Source organism: Elaeis guineensis, chromosome 8 (genome assembly GCF_000442705.2).
Source record: "Elaeis guineensis isolate ETL-2024a chromosome 8, EG11, whole genome shotgun sequence".
NCBI lineage: Eukaryota > Viridiplantae > Streptophyta > Magnoliopsida > Arecales > Arecaceae > Elaeis > Elaeis guineensis.
In genome coordinates this window covers 24,226,311-24,239,462 of record NC_026000.2, presented here as the reverse complement: position 1 = coordinate 24,239,462, position 13,152 = coordinate 24,226,311, and the positions used below count along the sequence as shown (strand labels likewise).

Here is a 13,152-nt window from a genome sequence, read left to right as displayed (position 1 = left end):
GTCCGATCTACTAATGTATTGGGCATTGGATTCCTCCCCCCCCCAAAAAAAAACTATGTCGTAGGGGAGGTCCTCTCAAGCATTGGTGCTAACTACATGTTGTATGTTAGAAATGTAAACTAAGATCAAAGAAAAATCTAAAAGAAAAAAAAATAAATCTATTGATGTTGAGTGTTAAAATCATCTTCACCTGCTAGGTCTAATGTGAGAGCTATGTCTTGTGCTAAATGAGACAACTCATGTTCACAAATCTAATCACATGCAATTTTATATAATTTTATAGAAGCCAACTATTTACTAAAAATTACTATAAATCATATAAAATAAATTTATAAATAATTATAAAAAATTAAATAATAAGAGAAATTGAGAAGACATGCATTGAGCCAGATATGTGAAAATATCCAAAAATAAGATTTACCCTCTTATATAGATATATAATGAGATAGTTTTAAAGGTATAATGCACTCGACTCTACTTGAATGCTTGCTAGCTGACTCTCGAATCTTAATAGAGTATAGAGTAGATGCAAATGTACCTGCATGAAAATATTCAATATGAGATTATTAATATAAATTTAAAACTTCAAATATTTTCATAGATTTTGCAACACAATGCACCATGGTCATCTCATGTGGCATGCAAAGTCACGTTGCTATAATAGCAACACACTGATCTACCTTGAGGCAACCTAATCCGTAACCGGAGAATTGTGTTTAACATAAATCATATGCACGTATTCGTATTTTTGGATTAATTCATGTCGAAATATCTCTACATGGGTTGGACCGGATGGTTCAACCAACTTGGCAGTGGACCCGTGGCCCGTAGGTTCAACGAACCTTGTGCCGGCCAGCCGACCGTACACAGGTTTTATAGCTCGGTAACGCACGCAGAAGTACCCACACATAACATTCAGGCGTCTCCCTGCCCTGTTCACGGCAGCGCCCTCTTTCCTCCCCTGCTATCCTTTTGCTACCTCTCCCTTTATTCTTCTCCTCGCCGCTCTAGGGTTTCTTCCCTGCTCTTCCTTCCCCTTCGATCCTCGAATTCGTGTTTCCTTTTCGAAATCACCGGAAAATCTTGTCGTTTCCGCTGTTCTTGGACCCCTATTTCATCCTCCAACACCGGATTTCTTGGTCTCTGGGTTCTGGCGCCGTCGATGCCGTCCAATAAATCGGTTGTCGGGTCGTCGGACCACCATCGACGGCCACCATCCAAGGAAGGGGACAACTATGCGGCGCTGTCGAGCGTTCTCTGGGTTGGGAACATCCCTGCGGACACCGTCGATAACGATGTCATGACCGTCTTCTTCAAGTTTGGCGCTTTGGACTGCAACACGATGCACGGGGCCAGGAGCTACTCGTTCGTGTTCTTCCGGAGCATCGATGATGCCAAGGCTGCGAAGGATGCCCTCCAGGGCTCCCCGCTGCACGGGAGTTCCATCAAGATTGAGTTTGCCCGACCGGTTTGTCCCACCCCTTCGTGTAATCTGATATGGATTTTACCTAGATTGATGGAGAGAAAAATGCATTTGTCTTCCCTGCTTGTGTGTAACGTATGTGTTAATTTTGTGAGCAGATTGTGGGGATGATTCCAAAAATGAATTTTGGATAAGGTTTTAGATATTTCCAATTAGGACATGTTTCTCTATTGGTTTCCTTTTTGTGTTTTTATTTGGTTATTAACGTGGAGGATTTTTAACCAAAAAAAAAGGGAAAAAGAAAAACAGATTAGAAGATTTGATCAACAAAGCAATACGGTGTATTTTTTTTTTTACCGAGACATAAGTGACCAATATCCTGTCCGATAGAATCATATCGTTGAACTTAAATATTCAAGGATGATTCCCAAATCTGAATTTTTTCAATGAGTTTTTTATTTTTTTTTTTTGTTCTATGCCTGATTCTTTTCCCCTATTTTGATTAGTCTTTAGTTATTAACAGGGAAGTTCAAAGGGTTTAATGGAAGATACAATATGGCAATTTCTGTAATAATTGGTGTCATCTAATTTAGGGGAGATGTGTTGGATTCCCTGCCATAAAAGATTATTACATGGCCTTTTTTCGTTGGTATGTGATATAATCTTATCTTTCTAACTCTTGTCAATGGCAACCATAACATAGGTATCTATCTGGTTTGACATGCTTTCTGAATTTAATAGTAGGCCCCTAGCTTGCCCCAAGTTGTTTACATGAGGATTTAAGTGCTGTTGGCATGGTGCATATTGGTTAGCATGTGCTTCTGTCAGTACATGCCATCCGGTATTTGAAACCCAAAAAGGAACCTTTTTGTTGGTACTGAGCAATAATGAGCCATATCACTACAAGTCTCTATGGGCCAATATGCCTGTTACCAATGCTTACCTAGTACCAGGTGCTGGTACTGGCCCAGCATGGGTTGAAACTTGAAACAATGGTACATGGGTATATAAATATATCTACACTTGCAAAGGTGGATGGCGTCAAAATGATGGTGGTTTGTAAAGGATATGTGCACTCGGATTGATTATACCCTAATACATTATGCTTGTTTGTTAGGATTAAGGACATTACATTGATCAAATTAACAGACATTCACAAATGAATGGAAATGCCTTTTGCATTTGGAATTTTGAATCATGAATATTCATATTTGTTAAAAAGAATTGGAGTGCTACTAGTTGATGGTAATATTGCAAAAATTATAGAATTATCTCAATGAAGCAGCCTAGTTTAGGAATTATTGTTATTGATTCACCCTTTTTTCCTCGCTTCATTTGCTCAATAAACTGTTGAGTCAATTTGGAGATGATGTATGACATGGAACTTGAATACCTCTTAAATTGCTAGGCGATGAAATGCAGGTTTCTTACATGGAATCTTTGAATGGTGTAACTATGAATGTTTTGAGTGGCTTTCTTTTTTGCTAATTTTCTCCAAGGGGATACTCTTATAATGGGGTAGCAAATAACTTGGGAAGTTGCTAATTAAATCATGGCTACTCCACAAATATTTAGAACCTAGTCCACACACATCTTTCAATAAAGATGGTTCTAATTATATAGTTTAAGTTACCTATATGGCAAATGGAGGCAGAAATTTATGCAAGTTTTCTCTTTTTTTAAATGATACGAGTACATTTAATCATATCTTCTAGCTCTGATGTAAAGGAGGGAAAAATCATCCTGTTGTCTATGGATGAATGTGATTGCTTTATGCTTTCAAAATGATGGTAAAAAATTACATCTTATCAAGCTAATTGAGGATAGTCTATTTATTTTTAAGTGTAAAGTCCAGTTATACATAAATGATAAATATAGAGGATTGGGAGCAGTTTTTTTAGCAAAGAAACTTGAAAAAAGAGGTGATGGGCTAGGTGCAGACCAGCCAATGGGCCATGAACATACTCTCCTAGTCGTGCATTGGTGTGCGACTCGCAGGTGCATGCGCAGACTCATGGGGCATGGTGGTTGCCTATAGTGAGCTAAACCACTTCCATCAATTTATGCATCAGTGTGTGATTTGCAGGTGCAACCCTTCATTATTATAATCTGCTACATTTTAAACTTTTTTGTCTGACTTAGGGCATATTTATATGCTATAGGAAATCAAATTTGGTGGAAATAACCAAAAAAATTATAGGCAGATGGAGTTATGGATTCTTGTGCTAATCGATGATTTCATCCTTATCATGCCTTCTCCCATTAATCCTTTTTACACAAGAAATGCATAGCTGAGCCATGTACATGAGATAAGACCTGTGGATTATGGATTTTTTCCTCTGTAAGCTTTAGTTAAGTTAATGAGTATATGATAATGTCCTGATATGTTAAAATACCTATAGACTATGATCAATGATTTTCTTCTAGGTGTTGCAGTCATTTGCAGTGGAAAATTACATATGAAACTGGACTGAGAATTTTCTTTTAATTTTTTGGTTTCAGGCAAAAGCAGTTAAGCATTTATGGATTGGAGGAATCAGTTCATCTGTCACAAAGGAACAACTTGAGGATGAATTTTTGAAGTTTGGGAAGATTGAAGAGCACAGATTCTTCAGGGATCGAAACTCTGCGCTTATTGACTATCACAAGACGGAAGATGCTATTGCTGCTCACAAAAACATGAATGGAAAGCATTTAGGTGGTGAACCATTACGTGTTGATTTTCAGAGATCCCAACCTCCTAGAAAGGTGTGTAGTTATTAGTGCTGGTTTTCCCATATTTTATATTGCTTGCAAGCCTGTTATCCAATATTTTTAATTAAAGCTGTAGTGACTTTTCTTTTTTAAACCTTCTGCTGTACTGTTGTGGTCCTGATATCATTATCATCATGACCATAGGATTGGCCTGACCAACGAGACTCAAGGAATGGACAGTTCAGCAGTCGGGGTTTGGGCATGCAGGAATGGTTGCTGCCACCTGATGGAAGAGGTTATCATGATTCTTCCTATCATGGGTCTAAGAGGCATATGGTATTCCTTGAACCAGAAAGTTAATTCTTAATGTATTTTGACATGTTTTAGCCTGTTCTTTTCTGTTGAAATTCAGATTAGAAGTTTTACTATCTTATAAGCTGTTTCTTGTTTTGTATTTGTTCAAACTTTCTCAGCCACATGGAGGACGAAGAGATGGCCACCCAAGCGATGTTCTTTGGATTGGATACCCACCTTCAATACAGATTGATGAGCAGAAGCTTCATAATGCCATGATTCTGTTTGGTGAGATTGAGAGGATCAAGTGCTTTCCATCCAGGAACTATTCTTTTGTTGAATTCAGAAGCATTGATGAAGCTAGGCGTGCCAAGGAAGGTTTGCAAGGGCACCTGTTTAATGATCCAAGAATACAGATACAGTTTGCAAGCACTGATCTTGCACCTGGTAAGGATAATACACCACCATTTCCAGGGTTTAGAGCACCTAGACCTGAGATGTTATTTTCTGAAGGGCCTATCGGACCTTTGGAATTGTATGCTCCTGGTCGTGCTATAGCCCCAAATAGTTTTCCTGGGTCGTTGTTTCCAAATAGGATGCCTGGACCTGGTATTTTAATGAGGCCATTTGGACCACAAGGATTTGATCCTTGTCATGGGAGTCCGGAGTTCCATGATTCTGGTGGCACTACCATGCGTTCTAATTGGGGACAGCGATCTCCATTGGCACAAGGTATTCTTCTTTCTCCACCAAGTTTGCGCCCTCCTTTCCAACCCATGCCAGGTTTATGGGATGAATTTGACATAAGAGAGGTGAAAAGATCTAGGATGGATGGTTCTTCCACCGATGGTGCTTTCTTTCATGTAAGGAGGGTGGATGGTGAGGGTATTGGAGACCCCTCTGGGTTTTCTCAACCCGATAGAGGTGCCTCCAGTCAAAATTGTGCAAGTCCAGTTGTTCATGGCTATGGTGAGCTGCATCCTTCTCATCGTAGTGACCATTGTTGGCGTGGTATTCTTGCCAAGGGTGGAACTCCTGTTTGTCATGCTCGGTGCGTGCCTATAGGAAAGGGTATTGACTCTCATTTGTAAGTTTAAATTCTCACCAGCCAATTCATGAGTAGATTTATAAAAATAATTGGTTATATGTTATGATGATTGATATATGAACTATTTTGGCAGCCCTGAAGTTGTTAATTGCTCAGCCAGAACAGGATTGGATATGCTTACAAAGCACTGTGCCGATGCCACTGGATTTGACATTGTCTTCTTCCTACCCAACAGCGAAGATGACTTTGGTTCTTACACTGAATTTCTCCATTACCTGGGCTTAAAAGGTCGTGCTGGGGTTGCAAAGCTTGATGATGGGACTACTCTGTTTTTGGTGCCCCCATCAGATTTCTTGACCAAGGTATTGAATGTTTCTGGTGGTGAGCGTCTGTATGGTGTTGTTCTGAAATTGCCACAGCAATCAACTAATGCAGCGGTACAACCACCACAACTAGCAATTCATCCCCTGTCATCCCATTACATTGATCGGCAAGAGGCATCTAATTCACAGAAGGGTTATCAGTCTGTCCCACAAAATGAAGACCAAGCTTTAAAAGTTGATTACAATAGGCCATTATATGTGGAGCCAATGCATCATTCAGGTGTTGGAAAATCACTGTTGATGCTTGCTGATGGACCATGCGCAGCACAATCAGCTTCCCTGGACGATGCTGGCAATTCTGCTGTTGCTTCCCAGGTGGAGGTTTCCTTGACTCCTGAAGTAATATCTTCTTTAGCTTCTCTGATTCCCAGCAACAATCAGTCATCGGCTGCTGGGACTGTTCAAATGCCATCGGGTTCTACTAGTGGGCCTGTTTCATCTTCTGCTTCTGTGATGCATGACACGTTAATGCCTTTTGAAGGATGGAGACAAGACCGAGCAGCAGTTTCTAGTGCTCCCCTAGGGCAAACAAACCATCTTCCACAGCATTTAGATCCACAGTTTAATCACCAGGCACCGCTCATCTCTCACTTTCTGACATATACTAACATGCCAAGTGGACCAGATCATTCTGCAGAACCTATTGTTGGTGGTACACAAGTTCTGAACCCTGCTTTAAACATGCCAGAGTCTCCATCTATTCTGACCAGACCATATCATTCAATACCATCCCATGGTGCCCAATTTCCAGGTTCTTTTGCTTCTCACAGCAACTATGGCATATTACAGACAACAAATGCTGCTCCTGTATTCAACCAAGCAGTTCAGCAGCAGCTGAAACCCACTTCCTCATCTTCTCATGATCAAATTGGAAATCTACCCCAGCCCCAAATTGCCATTCCACCTACTCAAGGGCATCAGCCACAAACTGTTTTACCTGGTTCAAGTACTTCAGGTAGTGATGCTGATAAGAACCAGCGGTACCAGTCAACCCTTGAGTTTGCTGCCAGCTTACTGCTGCAACTTCAACAACAACAAGCTGTACAAGGGACTGGAAATCAACACTGAGAAATATTCTCACTTGGCAGGTATTCTTTTCACCTGGATTTCATTGATTTATTAATATGCTGAAGTTTCTTTATTAATTTAGTAGTAACTCCTCAATGCCACTGCGAAAGGAGTATCTATTAGGTGCATTTAGTTTAGTTATTGGTACTTTTTTATTGTTTGTATTCTATGATCTCATTATTTTCAGGTGATGTTATTTCTGATCAATTGTGCTTGCAGAAGTACAATTATGACGTTATAATAGGCATGTTCTTTCAACAAGTTTCACTGATAAATAATAAATACTTTTGATGTTTGACTACCATTATATCGATAACAAGACTCTTAAAATTTTTCTGTCTTTTATTGAGTATTTATTATAACTTTTATGTGAGTTTGAAATACAGGCTATTGTTTGTTTTCTATGGCATGCTTCTTTTTCCCCCCTTTCATGTCTACTGCTGAAAATTAGTAGTAATATTATGATTCATAATGAAGTGAGAGGTGTGGGCAATCCAAGTGCTTGTCAGGTTTACGAATACCATTGATGATTTCAATCTCATATTTGATTGGTTTTAAAATGAAAAGTTTGCTGTACAAAGTCATTAAACGATTCTTCTGTATTTTAAGCAAATTTCTGTTCTTAATTAGTTTCATTTGGTATAATTAGGTGATTAGAGGAAATATTGAGCTGAAATGTAATTTTAGGTGTCTAAAATCTGATTATACTGTTATCAGAATTCTATTGGAGAATGAATCAAATAACACCTTTGATAAAGCCAGTGTATAGATTATGTATTGCCTTTTCAGTTGATTTTACGATACTAGGTTATATAACAGTTTTTCAGTTTTATTTTATGATATGAAGGGGGAAAAAGGAATGGGTAATATCTTTATAGCAGCATGCTAGAGATGGCATCAGATGGTTCATGGGAACTTTAGCATTGTTACTGTAAAGTTGATGATAATTTGATATGATGGTTGATTTATCAAATCATAATGTTTATAATAGCATAAATTACTCGTAGCTATTAAATGTTCTATTACTTGTCATCATCATTATCCTAAGATTTGAGAAGGAAACAAAATTACAATAAAACGCAAGTTAATAAGATTTTTTTTTTAAACTATCTGCTTGAATTAGTTTTTTAAGTACTCTGGAATCTGTTTAATAACTGACAAATAACCATGAGGTGAAATGCAATTAACTCTTGAAAGCTATATCATGAAAGTATTGATTTATTAGCAATGTCAAATTTGGATTGTTGGTTTCTTGTGTCATTTATATATGCTTATAGTGCACAATGTAATTTGATCTTGAATTAGTTGTTATCTGTCTGCCTTCAAACGTTTGGTCTTTTGTTATGATGATTACTTGAAATGCTTAGTACACAGACTGAAATTGGTTGATATGGCACTAGTCTAATGTTAAGCAATAAGCATATTTGTAGGTGTAGATCAATGATTGTTGAAATGCTGTGTCCTTTTAGGCATGTATACTTTGCAAAACCAACTTAAATGTATTTGTGCCAATTGAGATAGAATTTTGACCAAGTACAACTTATCAGTAATTTGCATGACACAAAAGAAAAAGCATGGTCAATTCTTGGATTACTAAGAAACTTGGATGAGAACTTCATTTTTCCTCTATCTACTTAAATGTTTTAGATTTTTTCTCTTTGTTTTGAGAATGTTGCAATTTTTTTTTTTTTGTTTTTTATATGTACAAATGCAAGACAAGCCATAAAGCAATTCAAATGAAGGCCTTGTGGCATAAAATTTTGAGTTGTCTTTCATACTGATTCTTTTTCTTCTATATCGTTGTTTATCTGGACATGCATCTTTAACCAAATTATTTGGTCCCCTTAGTAGAACTTAAAATCTTAATAGAGAAATCAACCTTTTGTTGATGAATGCTCGTAGAACTTTGTATATCCTTTCCTTCCAGTCTTGAAGCTTTCTTGCATTCTCAGAATGCTTTTCATAATTTCATCAAATGGTAAAGCAATCTTAATAGAACCACATGTATCGAAATTGAAAGGAAGCACGATTGATTTCCAGCTCGTTCGAGGAACTTCTGCGTTCTAATGCATTAGTAACTTAGTGGAGAAGTAGAAGGGAGGGGTCGCCCCCTTTTGTACTCCAACTGTCATTTGTAGCTAGACTATTGAGAAAAGAGGGGTATTTGGGAGCCTGCAAAGCCTTTCACTTTTTTCCTGCCTCTTCTATATCATCGTTGGATCAGAGAGTCCCGAGCTCTCTCCACCGCCCCTCCCCACCTTTTCAGGTCATGCCATCCTTTTTTCCTCTTACATTCATTTCACCTGCTTGACACTAATACTATACAAAATCCACCATGCAAACAAGAATATTTTGGTTACCATCATTCTCACGAATCAGATGCCGGAATCATATTTAGGCCTTAAGTAATCGACATGGTTTATTGGGCCCCAACATGGACAGAAGAGCTTTATTGGCTGGAGAGGTGATTTGTGAACATGTTTGCAAAGGTTGCATGCTTGTGATGACAATCTCTGCCTGCAATTAGTTTACTGTGTTCTGTTTCAATTAGTTTCAGGGCGTAGAGATAGCCAGCCGAACTACTCCATATTTCCATTACTATATCATCAAGGTTTCCGGTTCATATTAAGACTTTGCATGCCAGCTTATCCTACATTGCTTTGCAAATATACCAAAATATTTAGCCTCTAAGATTGTTTATCAATTTGGCAAGGATTCCTTTATTGGATCGAAACAATAAATTTAAAAAAAATGAAAAATTAATTTCAAGTAAACTTTTAAAACCTTTTTATTTGGCTTTGGCTGGAGCAAAAGGTACTGAACACCTGACCTTGAGATAATCATGATGTTTTTCATGAGTTCCTTCCTTTACGCGAGGATGCAACAAACAGTAAAGATTTGGGCAATTCATCTTATGATTGTGGATGCTTTATTTGTTTTCTCAATAATCTTATGCTTCCCGTATGGTTCAACCTATTTTTTTTCAAGAATGAAAATTATTTCTTTCCATTTGTCAGCCAACTTTGATACGAATCAATGGTGGTCTTGTTGTGAGGGTTAATGCATGTAAAATCAATCTGTTGGTCAGACATTTGTTTAAAGTGGGAATTACATTTAAGATGCACATAGAACCTCCTCCCTTCTGCGTAAACAACAGAGAAAAGGATAAAAAAAGATGCAGAAATGCTATTGAGAGTTGGATGATGTAGTGATATTAGCTTTGGGATTGCATCTGGATTTTGCCACCTCGTTAGATTAAGTTTAGGCAGCATTGGTTCGGGTGTAAAGCAGGCATGAGGATTCCAAGCTTTATGCCTGCAAAAGAGCCATTGAAAAACAGGCTTAATGTAGGAATTATTTTTCTGGTCAAATATGCTATATGACAGCCATAACTATTCCAACTGGGAGCTATCATAAGCTATCTGTTGTTATAAGAAATCTCTTATACCTACTCGTTACCATTTTATGGACAAAATAACGCTCATGTCAAGGTTATTCAGAATATAGTAACCAAACAAAACTTGGAACTTTTATCATAACTATTCCCATAGGCATAATTTTTTCCTTGCCCGTCATTCCTTGGAACCAAATGCAGTCTGATAGTGAATTCAGGATATTGGAATGTGCCTGTACAAAAAGCTTTTTAAGAATTAATGTGTACGTAAACTAGAAAAGCTTCATAAGTTTTGTCAAATAGCCATTATTTTGTTCTTGGTGTATATGTATTAGTCTAACATAGGGATAAGTTATGATTTATGGTAATGTTAAAGTATTTTCATTTGATTGGGCTTCAGTCTTGATAATATGAGTGAAAAATATGAGTAAAAACAATGCATCTCTTTTTAGGATTGTATTAATATTTGTAGAGATATGTACAGATGACTTAACATAAATGGAGATATAAACAAGCATAGAAGTAAAAAATAAAATAAGCCTAATATGCTACTGTCATAAATATATTTAATGTCATAAATACAATAATATTTTAACATGTCCTGCAATTTGAACATCCCACGGTCGAATGTGAAGATTGGATCGAAGTAGAGTAAACCAAAAAGTGGACAATGACTTTTTGAAAATATTAAGTTGCTTTTCAGAAGAAATGTGAAGAAGAGATAAATCGTCCATTTGATCTCTTGTAGGAAATGATGATTAAGCTGAATGTGCTTGGTGTGCGTATGAAGAACTGGGTTGGCAGCAATATAAGTAGTGTTGAGATTGTTATAGTAAATAGAGATAGGCCACACAAGGCCTATGCCAAGATTTCAAAAATGATGGTGAATCTAGATGGTCTCAGTGAGCATGAATGCGACGAAGTAATATTTAACTTCGGAGCTTGATCAAAATATAATAGACTGTTTCTTAGCAGATCGGGAAATAAGATTTGGATCCAGAAAGATACAAAAATCACGAGTGTCGAGTATGAGGACATCTTGCCTAATCCGTATTTGAATGGGCCATTAAGGATGGACGCTGACATTGAGAAAATTGAAGTCCATAGGATAAAGTACTGTGAATGTAGTGAAGGATGCATTTGACATCTTAGAATTGTGGTTCACGCAGAATTGGGCTATGAGGTTGACAGCATAAGAGATGTCTGGATGATTGAAAGTAAAATATTGCAAAGCCCCATGATCTGATGATAAGTGTAAGAGTCCTTAAGCAGGCGACCTTCGTGAGCGGACAAATTGGTGTTAAGCACAAGAGTAGAGATCGGCTTATTGGAGGAGAAATCATGACGCTTCAAGAGGTTATGAGCATATTTTTGTTGAGTAAGAAATACACCACTAGTCGAATTAGAAACTTTCATTTTCAAGAAGTAATGAAGAAGGCTCAGATCTTTCATGGCAAACTCAGCCTGTAAGGTAGAACTTAAGAAAGCCAATAGAGAGGAGGAGTTATCAGTAATGATAAGACATCAATATATAGTAAGAAGATAATGATCCTTTGTGCGGAACAGAACACAAACATGGAAGGGTTGGTTGTATTCCTCTTAAAATCTAATTCAGAAAAAAAAGAGATAAATTGTTGAAATCAGACGCGGGGTGTCTGTTTGAGCCCATAAATAGCCTTCTACAAACAACAAACGTGGTAGGGATAGGATGGATGTACAAAATCAGACAGCTACTTCTTATAGACCTCCTCAGACAATAGTCCATGAAGGAAGATATTTTTAACATTTAACTATCGAAGAGACCATTCAAAAGAGATAGCAATATATAGGACAGTGCGAATAGTAGTAGGCTTAACTATCCAGGAGAAGGTCTCATTGAAGTCGATCTCCGATTGCTGTTTATAGTTTTGAGCAACCAATCATGCTTTGAGGCACTCCAAAGAGCCATTCCCCTTTTGTTTTACTTTGAAGATCCACTTGCAGCTGATGAGATTAACAGAGGGTAGCGAAGACACAAGATCCCAGATAGCATTGGAGAGTAAGGCTTGATATTTGTCCAACCTTGCCTATCACCAACCTACATGCTGAAAGGCTTCAGAAAAAGAGTTAGATTTAGTAGGTAAAGTAGAAGATATGGAAGCCATGTGGGAAGAGGATATATCTCGCTTTCAGACAAGGATCTCATGAGCATAGGGTGGGTGCGAATAGGAGACAATGCAGGAGTGACGGAGGGTATAGATGAGGGTGGCAACTTGATTGCATCAGAGGAATCGATCCCAATAACTGGATCGATCTTAGCCGATCTAAGTGAGGATCGATCCGATGTGGGAGTGTAGGCTTGAGTGTGGTTTCAGCTATGATTAGGGATTCGATTTTAGATTTGGGAGGACGAGATCATCTAGTATAGACATGAAGTCGTTTCTAATTGTTAGACGAGGTATGCATCTCAGTCCTAGGTAGAGAGGAGGTAGAGATCTCGTTGGTAGGTAGTCCTTCCAATTATAAGGAATCTGGTTAAATATTAGGAGTAAAATATCTAGAAGAATTAGAAGCAGAAAGGTTGTTAAGAAGAAAATCAAATTGTGATATTGTTTCGAGGGTAGAGAGATCACTACCTAAAGGAGATGGATTTGATAAAACAATTTTGAAACAATTAAAAATTTAAATGAGAATATGCAGAGTCAATAAATTTGGAGAGTCAAGAGTATAGAAAAATAGATTCAACGAATGTAACATGCCGAAAAATATAAACTTTACCGATATTTGGATAAAGGCATCGGAACCCTTTGTGTTTATAAAAAATTTTAAGTAAACACAAGATAGAGACCGAGGAAAGAGCTTATGATCG

At 37.6% G+C, this 13,152-nt stretch overlaps 1 protein-coding gene across 3 annotated transcripts in view; it reads left to right on the top strand.

Moving 5' to 3' along the window:
• Positions 1 to 914: 914 nt before the first annotated feature.
• LOC105049827 (flowering time control protein FPA) overlaps positions 915 to 13,152 on the top strand; it is a 37,657-nt gene continuing 25,419 nt past the window's right edge. For 2 of the 3 annotated variants that reach the window (XM_010929586.4, XM_073261700.1), the window contains exons 1-5: positions 915 to 1,468; positions 3,926 to 4,171; positions 4,322 to 4,453; positions 4,591 to 5,498; positions 5,593 to 6,930. In XM_010929586.4, coding sequence (XP_010927888.2) covers positions 1,163 to 1,468; positions 3,926 to 4,171; positions 4,322 to 4,453; positions 4,591 to 5,498; positions 5,593 to 6,910 — 2,910 coding nt within the window. In that variant the 5' untranslated portion in view covers positions 915 to 1,162 and the 3' untranslated portion in view covers positions 6,911 to 6,930. The remainder of the gene's footprint in view (positions 1,469 to 3,925; positions 4,172 to 4,321; positions 4,454 to 4,590; positions 5,499 to 5,592; positions 6,931 to 13,152) is intronic. The other variant, XM_010929587.4, reaches the window with a different exon arrangement.